This window comes from Pristiophorus japonicus, chromosome 26 (genome assembly GCF_044704955.1).
Source record: "Pristiophorus japonicus isolate sPriJap1 chromosome 26, sPriJap1.hap1, whole genome shotgun sequence".
NCBI classification, from domain to species: domain Eukaryota; kingdom Metazoa; phylum Chordata; class Chondrichthyes; family Pristiophoridae; genus Pristiophorus; species Pristiophorus japonicus.
The window spans coordinates 7,426,165-7,444,028 of NC_092002.1; the positions used below are offsets into that span (position 1 = coordinate 7,426,165).

Genomic DNA, 17,864 nt, shown 5'->3' on the forward strand with positions numbered 1-17,864 from the left:
ATGAAGTATTTTGGGAGTGTAGTTGTTGTAGTAATCTGGGAAACGCGGCAGCCGATTTGTGCTCAGCAAGCTCCCACAATCAGCAATGTGATAATGACCAGTTAATCTGTTTAAGTGATGTTGATTGAGGGATAAATATTGGCCCCAGGACAGCGGGGAGAACTCCCCTGCTCTTCAAAATAGTGCCGAGATCTTTTACTGTGATATATTTTTTACAACATTAAAACACAGGAACTTGTCAAGTGATCATGTCACATGATGCTTTGTAGACAGCATTAGTTGCATTACCACTGTAGTCCACTAGATGGAACAGTAGTCCACTAGACAGAGCGTTCTAATACATTTATGTCCACTTGAGTGTACCGACTGGGCCTTTGTACGAGCTCTCCGATTAGTCCCGCTCCCTTGTCCTTTACACACAGCTCTGCAATTTTCTCCTTCAAGTGGTTATTCAATTCCCTTTTGAAAGATACTATTGAACCTGCTTCTGCCGCCCATTCCAGATCACTGAAGCTTCAACATTATAACGTGGTTAAAGCTGGGACAGCCATGGACATGGCAACGGAGGACAGTCAATCATGGAATGCAACTGCTGCACTAGCCAGCCCGTGCGAGAAATTAGTTACTTATTCAGGAAAATATTAACTTTTAAACTTTAAACTGTAAACTTTTCAACTCCCTGGGAGGGAAGGCTCAACCACATTAATCGAGCAGAGAGGCATACACGTACACCCCTCCTCCTCCTAACCCCCCCCCCCCTCACGCCACTTTATTTAGTGTCAGCCGTGGCTCAGCGGGCAACACTCTCGCCTCTGAGGCAGAAGGTTGTGGGTTCAAGTCCCACTCCAGGGACCTCAGCACATAAATCTAGGCTGACACTCCCAGTGCAGTGCTGAGGGAGCGCCGCACTGTCGGAGGTGCCGTCTTTTGGATGAGACGTTAAACTGAGGCCCAGTCTGCTCTCTCAGGTAGGCGTAAAAGATCCCATGGCCACTATTTTGAAGAAGAGCAGGGGAGTTATCCCCGGTGTCCTGGCCAATATTTATCCCTCAATCAACATAACAAACACAGGTTATCTGGTCATTATCACATTGTTTTGGGAGCTTGCTGTGCACAAATTGGCTGCCGCGTTTCCTACATTATAACAGTGACTATTGTTTGTAAAGAGCTTTGAGACGTCCGGTGGTCATGTAAATGCAAGTCTTTCTTTTTATTATATATTCCTGGGCAATTCTTCTCCCTATTGACATACAATTCTCATCAGCCCCACATTCCCCTGTCCCGTCAGCATGCGTCTCCCTTGACTCAAGGCAAAAGGGCTCGTGCACAATCGATCGTCCATCCATGCCATAGGGAGATCTACAGTTTATGCTTTGTTCAAAAACATACTTGCAAGATGCCACACTTCAGGCTCCCTCCCCCCCCATACTTCCTGCTCTACTCGAAACTCCTACATGGCAAGCGAGCCCCCGGTGGGCAGAGGAAACGTTACAAGGACACCCTCAAAGCCTCACTGATAATGTGTGACATCCCCACTGACACCTGGGAGCCCCTGGCCAAGCTATGTGAAGGAAGTGCATCCGGGAGGGCGCTGAGCACCTTGAGTCTCGTCGCCGAGAGCATGCAGAAAGCAAACGCAGGCAGCGGAAAGAGTGTGCGGCAAACCAGTCCCACCCACCCCTTCCTTCAGCCACTGTCTGTCCCACCTGTGACAGAGACTGTAATTCCCGTGTTGGACTGTTCAGCCGCCTGAGAACTCACTTTAAGAGTGGAAGCAAGTCTGCCTCGATTCCGAGGGACTGCCTATAATGATGACGACTTCTTGCATAACCAGCTTGATATCAGTTTCTGTGGGCCCCCAAAATTCTTGGAGAGAGCTCTCTCCAAGTGTGGCAGAGCAGAGAACACCCCCCCCCCCCCTCCCCAGGCCCCCCATGCCACAAGTCAGAGACCATGTCCCACACACCAGAGATGGAGCGATTTATGAGAGCGGGCAGGCACATTGTATCTGCAAGGGAGCTTCAGGGAAACCCGTCCTGATCTATTTGATGAAATCTGTACTGAGCTTAACAGAGGCTTTGCTGTCGTTATCTTTCCTCAGCCCTCCTCTCCCCTGCCCACCCGGTCTGGAAAAGCAATGCTGCTCACCTCAAAAATGCCTTGCTTCTTGGAGAGGGTGTTGCCTTCGATTGTCAAGAAGCAAATGTGGGACTTGCCACAAGTGATGAGAAGATTGGCTTCGGTCGGGTGGAAGCTAGCTGCCAGCACAGACTCGTTGGAACACTGCAAAAAAAAAAAAAGAAAGACAAACAGCAGTTAGAGACACTCCGGCATGAGGACCAAGTCACAGAGAAACTCACGTTGCCCTCTCGACACTTTGTGCCGACTGCATTGTTACTTTGAACAATAAGGGAGTCAAGGGTTATGAGGAAGTGGGCAGGGAAGTGGAGTCGAGGCCATAATCAGATCAGCCATGATCTCATTGAATGGCGGAGCAGGTACAAGGAGCCAAATGGCCTGCTCCCACTCATGTTTCTTATGCATCACTGATAGCATGCAGAAATCAAGCGCAGGCAACGGAAGGAGCGTGCGGCAAACCAGTCCCACCCACCCTTTCCCTCAACGACTGTCTGTCCCACCTGTGACAGGGACTGTGGGTCTCGTATTGGACTGTTCAGCCACATAAGGATTCATTTGTAGAGTGGAAGCAAGTCTTCCTCGATTCCAAGGGACTGTCTATGATGATGATCTTATATTCTAACTGAGAATTGGTGTCTTCACCCCAAACCAAAACACAAACCAGTTTACACCACATACACTGTTGCATGTCATTCAGGAGAGAAGTTAGCAAGCACTTCACGCAAAGGGTGGTAGAAGTGTGGAACGCTCTCCCACAATAATTTTAAAAATCACAGATCGCCAGATTTTTGCTAGCCAAGGTTATTAAGGAGGGTGGATGGAGTTGGGATACAGATCAGCCACGATCTCATTGAATGGCGGAATAGGCTCCAGGGGTTGAATGTTCCTCCTACCAATTACTTTAAATCTATGCCTCCTGGTTATTGACCCCTCTGCCACGGAGGAGATACACTGTATTAAAATCAGGCACAGTCACAGCAGGTTTAGAATCATAGAAATTTATGGCACTCAAGGAGGCCATTTTGGCCCATCGTGTCCGTGCTGGCCAGCAAAAGAGCTATCCAGCCTTTCTATCTCTTGGTCCGTAGCCCTGTAGGTTACGGCACTTTAAGTGCATAACCTAGTACTTTTTAAAAATGCGGTGAGGGTTTCTGCCTCTACCACCCTTTCAGGCAGTGAGTTCCAGACCCCCACCGCCCTCTGGGTGAAAAAAGTTCCTCAAATCCCCTCTCATCCTCCTACCAATTACTTTAAATCTATCCCCCCTGGTTGTTGACCCCTCTGCTAAGTTTCTGTCACTGAGGAAGCTCATGGTAACCTGGAACTTGCTCCTCCACTACCTGTGGGAGTAGAATAGGAATTTTTCACTTTTTTCTGATATTGGGACCTTTTTTTTTTGCGTCCCCAGGAATTAGCATAACCAACAAGTGGAGCTGAGCCCAAGATCAGATCAGCCATGATCTTATTAAATGGCGGAGCAGGCTCGAGGGGCCAAATGGCCTATTGCGGCTCCTATTTCTCGTGTTATGAGACGGTGGTGAATGGAAGTTGCACCATTCAATGAAAAGCATCACACAGCACAGGAGGAGGCCATTCAGCCCATTGTGCCTGTACTGGCTCTTTTGAAAGAGCTAGCCAATTAATCCCACTGTCCTGCTCATCCCCCATAGCCCAGCAATCGTTTCCCCTTCAAGTATTTATCCAATTCCCTTTTGAAAGCTACTCTTGAGTCTGTGTCCACCACCCTTTCAGGCAGGGCATTCCACAGTAGAGTGGGGATTGGAGGGCCTGATCTTTACTCACTCTTTCCGTATGTTGATAACTCCCTCCATTTGTGTTCAGTAGATTGCGTTTCTGGGCAAACAGTGACTAATCACTTGATTAGTCTGCATTCCATCCAATGCACTCTAGTATTCTCAATTTAATGATTGCCTGAAGTTGATTGCCTCAACAAGGTTTGCTTCGGTGATCAAGTGGAATGTTACAAACCAAACAAAAGAATTTATCACCCGTGGCACGGTCCCTAGGTGCCACCATAGATGCGCAGAGTGCTTTTCCATTTACTATTGTAAAATCTCAACCCACAGTGGTTAAAATGCAGAGTCTGAATGCTACTTACTCAGTTAGGCCAACAAAGCCAATGTTATGTTGGCATAAAACCAGACCACAATCGGATGGAGTTTTATTCTGTATTATCTTCCCAATACAAATCAGAAAACTAGCTATTAATAGTATGCATGAAAAAAAAAACTTCAGTGTCAGCTGGAGACTGGAGCACAAAAATCCAGGCTGCAGTGCTGAGGGAGTGCCACACTGTCGTAGATGCTGTCTTTCGGATGAGACATTAAATCGAGGCCCCGTCTGCCCTCTCGTAGACAGAAAAAAATCTCAAGGCACTGTTTCAAAGAGGAGCAGGGGAGTTCTCCCCGGTGTCCTGAGCCAATATTTATCCCTCAATCAACATCACTAAAACAGATGATCTGGGTCATTATCATGTTGCTGTTTGCTGTGTGCAAATTGGCTGCTGTGTTTTCCATATCATAATAGTGACTACACTCCAAAAGTACTTCATTAGCTGTAAAGTGCTTTGGGGCGTCCTGAGGTTGGGAAAGGTGCTGTAGCAATACAAGTCTTTCTTTATTGTGCAAAACACCAAAAATACTGAATGTCACGGGACATCACACCTCAGCAAATCATTGACCTTTAACAATTATGTATGGGCATCAGTGACCGTCCGGGAGATTTTGGTGGAAATGCACAGTAGGCCTCGCAGCTTCTGAAAACAAAGGATGGGGGCTAACGTTTGAGACAGAGACCCTCGTCAGTTCTAATCAAGAGCCCCTACCTGAAACACAAAATCTGACAAGAACCAGCTGTGAATTTCCAGAGTTCCAGTATTCTTTTAAAAAAAATAAAACACTTTTGGGAGCTTGCTGTGGGCAGATTGGCAGCCGTGTTCCCACATTACAACAGTGACGACACTTCAAAAAAGTACTTCTGTGGCTGAAAAGTGCTTTGGGACGTCCAGAGGTTGTGAAAGGCGCTATATAAATGCAAGTTCTTTCTAGCTGGCAGGAGCTGCCACTGGACTCACCCGCTCTCAGAGATTAGCTTTTAAGAACAAATCAATCATTGCAGGGTGAAACTATTATGTATGCAACCCTATGTAACCAGTATTATACTGCCACCAGAGGGCGTACATGTTGGAGTCCCAAGGGATCCCAGCATCCCTTGGGAGCACTGTATATAAGCAGGCCTCCCATGCTGTACCAGCACTCTGGAGTTAGAATAAAGCAACTACAGTCACACTTACATCTATAGTACTCAGTTACATTACTTTATTATGAACAGAATAGAAACCCTCCGTCCAAAATGGGGTCCTACCTTCACGTCAGCCAGCTTTGCCTCTTTCTGCCAGTCCCACACCGAGAGGATGTGTTCATTGGAATCATCCACTGCACACAAGTGAGCACCTCCATTCTGTTCAATGAAACAATGTTAGTGTACGTGGCTCAGCAAATTCAATATAAAGAAAGAGAATGAAAGGAGAGAGCAAGAGAGAGAGAAAGGAAGAAAGAGCGTGGAAAGAAAGAAGAGGAGAAAGGAAGAGGCAAGTAAAAAAAAATACCAAAAACTGCCTCCTTTTTCGAACTAAAAGAATTTAACCATTTAACAAAAAATGAAACTTATAAACTTAAATAATGATATTATTTCAGGTGTAATACTGAAGTCTCTCTGGTGCTCACCGGGCATGGAAGGCTTCAAGTGTCAAGCGTCCCAACAGACACCGCGTGCTCCCTCGCCAGGGCCACTTGGATCGCGGAAACATAGAAAATAGGTTCAGGAGCAGGCCATTCGGCCTTTCGAGCCTGCACCACCATTCAATATGATCATGGCTGATCATGCAACTTCAGTACCCCATTCCTGCTTTCTCTCGATACCCCTTGATCCCTTTAGCCGTAAGGGCCACATCTAAAGGGATCAAGGGGTATGGAGAGAAAGCAGCGGAAAGGACAGCGGGAGAGGCGCAGGCGAAGCGCCAGAGCGCCCCAGCACCACCTGCTCCACATGGACCTGGACTTGTAGATGGCCACCTTGACCAGGCCCTGGAACAGACCCACAAGGAAGTCCTCCAACTTACCTGCCCCTCCCTCCGCTACCGGGCGGTCAAAGATCAGGAACGTGGGGCTGAAGTGGAGGAGCAGTGTTTTCCGCCCCCAGGCCTCACTTTCGCAACATTGCTAAGTGGCTTCGGTTTGGATTTCAGGTGGTGTGCGTGTAAACCTTTAGCCCCAGTCCACAGGAGTTATGCACACCGATGCCCATGTGGAAATATCCCCAACAAGGGAACAAATCCTCTGCATGCACCAAATGCACTAAAAAAAAACAACAGAAGCAGACTTACAGACTTGGAGAAGGATACACAAGAAATGGCTCGATCGAAGACCCCCGATCCAATCACGTGCAGGGTGTTCAGGCTCACAGAGTCCCACACACGAACGTGAGGCGGAAGTTGCTGTCAGAGGAAGGGGGAGGGAGAAAGCTCTTTAAACTGGTCACATTTCAGAGGGAGGGGATTTCCTCTGCCTGCTCTTTGTAGTGAAATTCTAAACATCTTGTTATACTCGTATTATTGATTCCACTATCATTACTGAACAGAGAAAATCTTTCCCCATGGACAGAAGTTACCAGCCTGCAAAATCAATACTTTTCCAAAAAATCTAACTGACAACCAGAATGGAAGAAGAATTCAGACATCAGAGAGAGATGCCAGAAAATGACCCCCCTCCCTATACACTTCTGTAATTCAGGAGATCTACTCGGTTTCTTCGCCAGCACCTCCCAAACCCGCGACCTCTACCCCCTAGAAGGCCAAGGGCAGCAGGTGCATGGGAACACCACCACCTCCACATTCCCCTCTAAGTCACACACCATCCTGACTTGGAAATATATCAGCCGTTCCTTCATTGTCGCTGGGTCAAAATCCTGGAACTCCCTCCCCAACAGCACTGTGGGAGCACCTTCACCACACGGACTGCAGCGGTTCAAGAAGATAGCTCACCATCATTTTCTCAAGGGCAATAAATGCTGGCCTTGCCCACATCCCATGAATTAATAACATTTCCCCCACTTCCTTGATTCTCCCTGTAATGTATCTGCTTCATGGGTTCTTTGTTTAAGAATTCATAGCAACACATTGCTATTAAGAACTAGTTGGTTGATTATCACACTACACATTATCGGTTCATCCACCAGGCTCACAACAGCATACCTCATCGTGGCTGACCTAGACCCAATTGGCTGGGGTTTTATTGAGTCTAGTGAATATCTAGTGACTGGTTAAGCCACTCAGTGCAACAGCTCTACCAACCTGTGAGCATATTCACCAAGTGCATACATTACACTCCCCAAACCTCCCTCCACCTTATATAATCCACCAATCAAGCAAGTATCCCCAGCCATCTGTTCCTGGTGTCTCCGCTGCTATTGGACATGATAGAGACACAGTCATTTGCACTGTAGCGGTCTTCCTCCCTTACCGCAGTGAAGCAACAGTTAGGAACAGAGAATGGGCCCTTTGTTTGGGGCGTGCCATATGGGGGATAAAGATGGAAAGAACAGGCAAATTTAACTTCGGTATTTGACTAATTAGAACTAAAATTTGAATATATGTCATACCTTTCCATCTTTTGTGGTTCCTGCCACCTGCCCTGTTGCCATGGTGACTCTATCAGGATGTATTGCAAGGCTGAGAGAGATTAGGAAAAGACAGATGAGTCACTATGTTGGCCTTTCGTTCCTCTTCAAAAATAGTACTAGGACCAAAATAAGGCCCAGACTGGATAGAGAGCACTGTCAGGGCAAACCAGAGGGCCCAGCAGCTCTATTCTATGGAATATTCATGTGTTTCACCACATTTTACTTTCTTCCGGTGTCCTTACCTGACAATGTTTCACTATCAGAAAAGTAAAAGTGGAGGGCAGAGAAACCCAAGGCAAAAAGCAAAAAGGGCCACATTACAGCAAAATCCTAAAGAGGCAAAGGGTGTTAAAAAGACAAGCCTGAAGGCTCTGTGCCTCAATGCGAGAAGTATTCAGAATAAGGTGGGCGAATTAACTGCGCAGATAACAGTTAACGGATATGATGTAAATTGGCATCACGGAGACATAGCTCTAGGGTGACCAAGGCTGGGAACTCAACATCCAGGGGTATTCAACATTTAGGAAGGATAGGCAGAAAGGAAAAGGAGGTGGGGTAGCGTTGCTGGTTAAAGAGGAAATTAATGCAATAGTAAGGAAGGACATTAGCTTGGATGATGCGGAATCTGTATGGGTGGAGCTATGAATACCATATGGCAGAAAATGCTAGTGGGAGTTGTGCACAGACCACCAAACAGTAGTAATGAGGATGGGGACAGCATCAAACAAGAAATTAGGGATGTGTGCAATAAAGGTACAGCAGTTATCATGGGGCGACTTTAATTTACATATTGACTGGGCTAACCAAACTGATAGCAATGCGGTGGAGGAGGATTTCCTGGAGTGTATTAGGGATGGTTTTCTAGACCAATATCGAGGAACCAACTAGGGAGCTGGCCATCCTAGACTGGGTGATGTGTAATGAGAAAGGACTAATTAACAATCTTGTTGTGCGAGGCCCCTTGGGGGAAGAGTGAACATAATATGGTAGAATTCTTTATTAAGATGGAGAGTGACACAGTTAATTCAGAGACTAGGGCCCTGAACTTGGGGAAAGGTAACTTCGATGGTATGAGACGTGAATTGGCTAGAATAGACTGGCGAGTGATACTTAAAGGGTTGATGGTGGATAGGCAATGGCAAACATTTAAAGATCACATGGATGAACTTCAACAATTGTACATCCCTGTCTGGAGTAAAAATAAAACGGGAAAGGTGACTCAACCGTGGCTAACAAGGGAAATTAAGGATAGTGTTAAATCCAAGGAAGAGGCATATAAATTAGCCAGAAAAAGCAGCAAACCTGAAGACTGAGAGAATTTTGTAATACAGTAGAGGAGAACAAAGGGTTTACTTAGGAGGGGGAAAATAGAGGAAGCTTGCTGGGAACATAAAAACTGACTGCAAAAGCTTCTATAGATATGTGAAGAGAAAAAGATTAGTGAAAACAAACGTAGATCCCTTGCAGTCACATTCAGGTGAATTTATGATGGGGAACAAAGAAATGGCAGACCAGTTAAACAAATACTTTGGTTCTGTTTTCACAAAGGAAGACACAAATAACCTTCTGGAAATACTAGGGGACCGAGGGCCTAGTGAGAAGGAGGAACTGAAGGATATCCTTATAAAGCGGGAAATTGTATAAGGGAAATTGATGGGATTGAAGACCGATAAATCCCCGGGGCCTGATAGTTTGCATCCCAGAGTACTTAAGGAAGTGGCCATAGAAATAGTGGATGCATTGGTGATCATTTTCCAACAGTCTATCGACTCTGGATCAGTTCCTATGGACTGGCGGGTAGCTAATGTAACACCACTTTTTAAAAAAAGGAGGGCGAGAGATAATGGGTAATTATAGATGGTTAGCCTGACATCAGTAGTGGGGAAAATGTTGGAATCAATTATTAAAAGATGAAATAGTAGCACATTCGGAAAGCAGTGACAGGATCGGTCCAAGTCAGCATGGATTTATGAAAGGGAAATCATGCTTGACACATCTTCTGGAATTTTTTGAGGATGTAACTAGTAGGGCCCAAGTTTCCACACGATAAAAAACGGGCGCCCCTCCGAGCTGGGCGCCCGTTTTTCGCGCCGGAAAAAAAACGCGCAATTCTGGAGCGCCCTGCAGCTCCATGTCTGCTTGGCGTGGCGTCCGGAGGGCGGAGCCGACCACTCGCGCCAATTTTGTAAGTGGGAGGGGGCGGGTACCATTTAAATTAGTTTTTTTCCTGCCGGCAACCCTGCGCGTGCGCGTTGGAGCGTTCGCGCACACGCAGTGTGAAGGAAACATTGGCACTCGGCCATTTTTGTAGTTCTTTGTAGCTGTTTAATTTTTGAACATTTTTTAATAAAAGCACATTGCCATCAGCACTGAGGCTTCTTGCAGCAGTGAGAAGGCTGCAGGAAGCCTCAGAAAGTTGAGGCAGCCGTTTCCCTCCCTCCCCCCTCCCCCCGCCGTCGGGAACGGCTTCCTCCTTCCCCCACCCCCCCCCGCAGGAACGACGGCTGCCTCCTTCCCCCACCCCCCCCCGCAGGAACGACGGCTGCCTCCTTCCCCCCCCCCCCCCCGCAGGAACGAACGGCTGCCTCCTTCCCCCCCCCCCGCCGTGGGAACGGCTGCCTCAACTTGTGAGGCTTCCTGCAGCATTCTCCCTGGCTGAAGCACTTTCACACAAGTAGGAAGATGGTTTATTTAATCTTTTCTTTGCTTATAAATGTTTATTCAGGTTGGATTTATTTGTATAATATTTGTATAAGTATAAATAAGGATTTATTGTAGAATTTAATGACTTCCCTTCCCCCCCCCACCTCGTTCTGGACGCTAATTTGTAACCTGCGCTTGATTTTTTAATGTGTAGACAAGGTTTTTTCAGTTCTACAAAAATCTTCACTTGCTCCATTCTAAGTTAGTTTGGAGTATGTTTTCACTGTGGAAACTTTGAAATCAGGCGTCAGTGGCCGGACACACCCCCTTTTGAAGAAAAAATTCTGTTCCAAAGTGAAACTGTTCTAACTGACTAGAACTGCAGAAAAAAAAATGTGGAGAATTGCGATTTCTAAGATAGTCCGTTCTCCACCAGTTGCTCCTAAAAATCAGGCGCAAATCATGTGGAAACTTGGGCCCGTAGAGTGGACAAGGGAGAACCAGTGGATGTGGTGTATTTGGACTTTCAAAAGGCTTTTGACAAGGTACCACACAGGAGATTGGTGTGCAAAATCAAAGCACATGGTATTGGGGGTAATGTACTGACATGGATAGAGAACTGGTTGGCAGACAGGAAGCAGGGAGTCGGGATAAACGGGTCCTTTTCAGAATGGCAGGCAATGACTAGTGGAGTGCCATAGGGCTCAATGCTGGGACCCCAGCTCTTTACAATATACATTAATGATTTAGATGAAGGAATTGAGTGTAATATCTCCAAGTTTGCAGATGACACTAAACTGGGTGGAAGTGTGAGCTGTGAGGAGGATGCTAAAAGGCTGCAGGGTGACTTGCACAGGTTAGGTGAGTGGGCAAATGCATGACAGATGCTGTATAATGTGGATAAATGTAAGGTTATCCACTTTGGGGGCAAAAACACAAAGGCAGAATATTATCTGAATGGCAGCAGATTAGGAAAAGGGGAGGTGCAACGAGACCTGGGTGTCATGGTACATCAGTCATTGAAAGTTGGCATGCAGGTACAGCAGGCGGTGAAGAAGGCAAATGGTATGTTACATAGAAACATAGAAAATAGGTGCAGGAGCAGGCCATTCAGCCCTTCTAGCCTGCACCGCCATTCAATGAGTTCATGGCTGAACATGAAACTTCAGTACCCCATTCCTGCTTTCTCGCCATACCCCTTGATCACCCGAGTAGTAAGGACTTCATCTAACTCCCTTTTGAATATATTTAGTGAATTGGCCTCAACTACTTTCTGTGGTAGAGAATTCCACAGGTTCACCACTCTCTGGGTGAAGAAGTTTCTCCTCATCTCGGTCCTAAATGGCTTACCCCTTATCCTTAGACTGTGACCCCTGGTTCTGGATTTCCCCAACATCGGGAACATTCTTCCTGCATCTAACCTGTCTAAACCAGTCAGAATTTTAAACGTTTTTATGAGGTCCCCTCTCATTCTTCTGAACTCCAGTGAATACAAGCCCAGTTGATCCAGTCTTTCTTGATAGGTCAGTCCCACCATCCCGGGAATCAGTCTGGTGAATCTTCGCTGCACTCCCTCAATAGCAAGAATGTCCTTCCTCAAGTTAGGAGACCAAAACTGTACACAATACTCCAGGTGTGGCCTCACCAAGGCCCTGTACAACTGTAGCAACACCTTCTTGCCCCTGTACTCAAATCCCCTCGCTATGAAGGCCAACATGCCATTTGCTTTCTTAACTGCCTGCTGTACCTGCATGCCAACCTTCAATGGCTGATGTACCATGACACCCAGGTCTCGTTGCACCTTCCCTTTTCCTAATCTGTCACCATTCAGATAATAAGTCTGTCTCTCTGTTTTTACCACCAAAGTGGATAACCTCACATTTATCCACATTATACTTCATCTGCCATGCATTTGCCCACTCACCTAACCTATCCAAGTCACTCTGCAGCCTCATAGCATCCTCCTCGCAGCTCACACTGCCACCCAACTTAGTGTCATCCGCATGTTGGCCTTCATAGCTAGGGGATTTGAGTATAGGAGCAGGGAGGTCTTACTGCAGTTGAACAGGGCCTTGGTGAGGCCTCACCTGGAATATTGTGTTCAGTTTTGGTCTCCTAATCTGAGGAAGGATGTTCTTGCTATTGAGGGAGTGCAGCAAAGGTTCACCAGACTGATTCCCGGGATGGCGGGACTGACATGTATGAGGAGAGACTGGATCAACTGAGCCTGTATTCACGGGAGCTTAGAAGGATGAGAGGGGATCTCATAGAAACTTACAAGATTCTGACGGGACTGGACAGGTTAGATGCAGGAAGAATGTTCCCGATGATGGGGAAGTCCAGAACCAGGGGACAGAGTTTTAGGATAAGGGGCAGGCCATTTAGGACCGAGATGAGGAGAAACTTCTTCACTCAGAGTTGTTAACCTGTGGAATTCCCTACCGCAGAGAGTTGTTGATGCCATTTCATTGGATATATTCAAGAGGGAGTTAGATGTGGCCCTTATGGCTAAAAGGGATCAAGGGGTATGGAGAGAAAGCAGGAAAGGGATACTGAGGTGATGATCAGCCATGATCTTATTGAATGGTGGTGCAGGCTCGAAGGGCCTACTCCTGCACCTATTTTCAATGCTTCGAACACTAAAAGAGAGACAGAGACAGAGACAGAGAGCAGGGAAAGAGAGCAAGAATGCAAGAGAGCAAGAGACAAATAATGTACTATTCATGGAAAATGTACATTATTTGTTGCAGCTTCACATTCTTGTGAATTTCCCCACAGAGCACGGAGCAGCAAGATTTTGCTCAAAAAGTGTTGGTGAGTACGGGACCAGCAGTCAATGCAGGGTGTCCACATGCTGCGTGGCTGGCCCCGGGCAAGCAGGAACAGCAAAGACACACAGAGCAGGAGCCGGGAGTCGGGAGCGAGACACACCGGGGCAGCAAGACCTGTCCTGCGCCGCTCCGCAGTGCCCTGGTTACTGCTGCCAGATTTTACCCCAACAAGTCACCTGGAGTTCAACAAATTCTCTGGAATAATATTGCTGCAAATGACATCATCCACTGGCTACCCTACTTTCCTCATGCAGATTTTAAAAAACCTTGTACGACTGCAATCTTCTTTCCTTTTGAAGTGGGACCTTCAAGCTCTGCTATTATTAAAGGGTTAAGAATGGGTCTTGGGACTAAAAAGAGTTAAATAGTAGTGGTCAGCTTTCTATGTTGCTTAAAGGGCAGAAGAGACAACGCTAAAAACATCATGTCAGAATGATGAATTGCTGCAAGCTGTGTAAGCTGCGAGTACAATTATAGATGGCCAAACTGTTGAACCACAGGAGACCCAGAGAGGCAAACAGGGCAAAGGGTCAGAGGTAACAGATTGGAGAAACTCCATCTGGTATGAGACATAGGCCAATGATTGTGTGATGCGAAAGCGAATTAGTCAAGCAGCAATTGTGCACGCGGGCTTTGGGCCAGTTAAATGGCATGGGGGTGGGGGGGGGGGGCATGCACAAGGCTGACATGCATCATTAAGTGTATAAAAGGTTGCTTGGAACTTTGTAGCATCAGAGAAGCCTGGCTACAGAAAAGAGCAGGTGGTCTCCCCACCGGTGCAAAATAAAGACTACTGTATTTTGAACGCAGAGCTGGTGTCGAGTTTATTTTAAATTGTCCACTACACCTTTCCCCTCTGATTTACTTCCAGCCAAGATATCCTTAGGTCAGCAGTTGATACTTCCCCTTGAAGAATCGTCTTACTGATTCCCAGAGTGTCCCACCAGCAGCACAAAATCCTTTTAGCCATTTCTAACACATGAAAGCTTGGCAAACTCGAACACCAGTGTGTTGGGAGCAGGAGTAGGCCAGAGTATCTTGGAGGTCTAAGCAAAGTTTTATTGGGTTCATAGAATCAAAGATAATTACAACACAGAAGGAGGCCATTCGGCCCGTGCCGGTCGAAAAAGAGCTACCCAGCCTAATCCCACCTTCCAGCACTAGGTCCGTAGCCCTGTAGGTCACTGCTCTTTAAGTGCACATCCAAGTACTTTTTAAATGCGATGAGGATTTCTGCCTCGACCACCCTTTCAGGCAGTGAGTTCCTGACCCCCACACCGCCCCCCCCACCCCACCCCCCCGGGTGAAATGTTTTTTTCCTCATCTCCCCTCTAGTAAATAGGATCAAATCACCCACCTGGCTGCCATTGAAGAAAGCTGTGTGACCCAGCCCGGCCGTACAGAAAGATACATTTACCACACCAAGCCCTGCTCTCATTAAAAAGGCGTGTGACTACATCGTTCAGAGAATAGGTACAGAAAATAATCAAGAGGGCGACTGGGACGCTGGCCTTTATATCTAGAGGACGAGAATACAAGGGGATAGAGGTTATGCTGCAGCTAGCTACACAAAGCCCTGGTTAGACCACACCTGGAGCACTGAGCAGTTCTGGGCCCCACACCTGAGGGAGGATATATTGGCCTTGGAGGGAGTGCAGCGTAGGTTTACCAGAATGATACCCAGACGTCAGGGGTTAAGAGATTACACAAACTAGGGTTGTATTCCTTGGAATTTAGAGGGTGATCTGATCAAAATTTTCAAGATATTAAGGGGAACAGATAGGGTAGATATAAGAAACTATTTCTGCTGTTTGGGGATTCCAAGACTAGTGGGCATAGTCTAAAAATTAGAGCCAGATCTTTCAGGAGTGAAATCAGGAAACGCTTCTACACACAAAGTTCCAACTTCTATAATCCTTTCTTCCAAAGGGAGTCGAGGGTTATGGGGAGCGGGCAGGGAAGTGGAGTTGAGGCCAAGATCTTATTGAAGGACAGAGCAGGCTCAAGGGGCTGAATGGCCTCCTCTTGTTTCTATGTTCCTATAGGTGCACTACTAAATCTAGCTCTGATCGAGAATGACGCATTACTACACAGAGTTCTGATCTAAGGATTGGCACGTTACTACATTAAGCCCAGATCTAGAGAATGATGCATTACTACACTGAGCACTGAGCTAAACATTGACATGTTACTCACCATTTCACATCATCGTTGTGTCCGAGGTAGTGACGCTGCAGTTGCTCCTCAACGTTATACAACACAACGACCGATGCAATGAAGTAAACAATCTCACCTGTCGGCAGGAGATAAAGGTTGGAGCGGCAATCACGCCCACGATAACCATAGCTGGAGGGATTGATTAAGGCCATCTATACGGGAGTGTAAGCCACTGTATTATAATCACACAATCGTGCAGAGCACAATGTGCACTAGAATTTGCAACCTATAGGTAGTCAAACTCACAAAGTAGCAATCAAACTGGTGACATTTAACAAAATAAAACAGCTGAACTCTATAACAAAAGCATGATCTGTAAATGAGGATTTTGATGATCATTCTGTTCAAGCAACAGTAAGGGAAGTTTAATACAAAAGCAAAATACTGCAGGTGCTGGAATCTGAAATAAAAACAAAATGCTGGAAATCTCAGCGGGTCAGGCAGCATCTGTGGAGAGAGAAAGAGAGTTAACGTTTCAGGTCTGTGACCCTTGCCAGAAATTGAGAGTTCTGACAAAGGATCACAGACCTGAAATATTAACTGTTTCTCTCCACAGATGCTGCCTGACCCGCTGAGCATTGTTAGCATTTTCTGTTTTTATTATTAAGTAAGGGCAGTTTCTTTTGCCCCTTTCCCGCAAATGCCAACTCATCCTGGGAATGCACGGACACTGGCCACGTCTTCATGTACGAGCTTGGGCCTCAATTGTCGGCGAACTACAAGGGCATCAAGACCAAGCCCGATCTGGTCATCCTAGTGCGCATGCTGGCCCATTCTCTAACCTCACTGGCCCAAGGGTACCCAGACAAAATGTAGCACCCTATCTCAAACATGCAGAGATCAGCGATCTCGATACAGATGAACTGAACTGAGGGGCTTCTAACGGTTTAGTCCCACATTATGCACAGAGATTGGGCGAGCCAAACTGGAAGCAATACGGTGGAGGAGGATTTCCTGGAGTGCATAAGGGATGGTTTTCTAGACCAATATGTCGAGGAACCAACTAGGGGGGAGGCCATCTTAGACTGGGTGTTGTGTAATGAGAGAGGATTAATTAGCAATCTCATTGTGCGAGGCCCCTTGGGGAAGAGTGACCATAATATGGTGGAATTCTGCATTGGGATGGAGAATGAAACAGTTAATTCAGAGACCATGGTCCAGAACTTAAAGAAGGGTAACTTTGAAGGTATGAGGCGCGAATTGGCTAGGATAGATTGGCAAATGATACTTAAGGGGTTGACTGTGGATGGGCAATGGCAGACATTCAGAGACCGCATGGATGAACTACAACAATTGTACATTCCTGTCTGGCGTAAAAATAAAAAAGGGAAGGTGGCTCAACCGTGGCTATCAAGGGAAATCAGGGATAGTATTAAAGCCAAGGAAGTGGCATACAAATTGGCCAGAAATAGCAGCGAACCCGGGGACTGGGAGAAATTTAGAACTCAGCAGAGGAGGACAAAGGGTTTGATTAGGGCAGGGAAAATGGAGTACGAGAAGAAGCTTGCAGGAACATTAAGGCGGATTGCAGAAGTTTCTATAGATATGTAAAGAGAAAAAGGTTAGTAAAGACAAACGTAGGTCCCCTGCAGTCAGAATCAGGGAACAAAGAAATGGCAGACCAATTGAACAAGTACTTTGGTTCAGTATTCACTAAGGAGGACACAAACAATCATCCGGATATAAAAGGGGTCAGAGGGTCTTGTAAGGAGGAGGAACTGAGGGAAATCTTTATTAGTCAGGAAATTGTGTTGGGGAAATTGATGGGATTGAAGGCCGATAAATCCCCAGGGCCTGATGGACTGCATCCCAGAGTACTTAAGGAGGTGGCCTTGGAAATAGCGGATGCATTGACAGTCATTTTCCAACATTCCATTGACTCTGGATCAGTTCCTATCGAGTGGAGGGTAGCCAATGTAACCCCACTTTTTAAAAAAGGAGGGAGAGAGAAAACAAGGAATTATAGACCGGTCAGCCTGACCTCAGTAGTGGGTAAAATGATGGAATCAATTATTAAGGATGTCATAGCAGTGCATTTGGAAAATGGTGACGTGATAGGTCCAAGTCAGCATGGATTTGTGAAAGGGAAATCATGCTTGACAAACCTTCTGGAATTTTTTGAGGATGTTTCCAGTAAAGTGGACAAGGGAGAACCAGTTGATGTGGTATATTTGGACTTTCAGAAGGCTTTCGACAAGGTCCCACACAAGAGATTAATGTGCAAAGTTAAAGCACATGGGATTGGGGGTAGTGTGCTGACGTGGATTGAGAACTGGTTGTCAGACAGGAAGCAAAGAGTAGGAGTAAATGGGTACTTTTCAGAATGGCAGGCAG

At 46.4% G+C, this 17,864-nt stretch overlaps 1 protein-coding gene across 1 annotated transcript in view; it reads right to left on the reverse strand.

Annotated features, from left to right (window-relative positions):
- The window catches only part of LOC139239030 (echinoderm microtubule-associated protein-like 1), a 139,761-nt gene that overhangs the window by 21,333 nt on the left and 100,564 nt on the right, over positions 1-17,864 (reverse strand). Inside the window, exons 6-10 of the mRNA XM_070867533.1 lie at positions 15,510-15,659; positions 7,819-7,888; positions 6,545-6,655; positions 5,524-5,619; positions 2,149-2,283 (exon numbers count right to left, since the gene is read on the reverse strand). Of these exons, the coding sequence (XP_070723634.1) occupies positions 2,149-2,283; positions 5,524-5,619; positions 6,545-6,655; positions 7,819-7,888; positions 15,510-15,659 (562 nt within the window). The remainder of the gene's footprint in view (positions 1-2,148; positions 2,284-5,523; positions 5,620-6,544; positions 6,656-7,818; positions 7,889-15,509; positions 15,660-17,864) is intronic.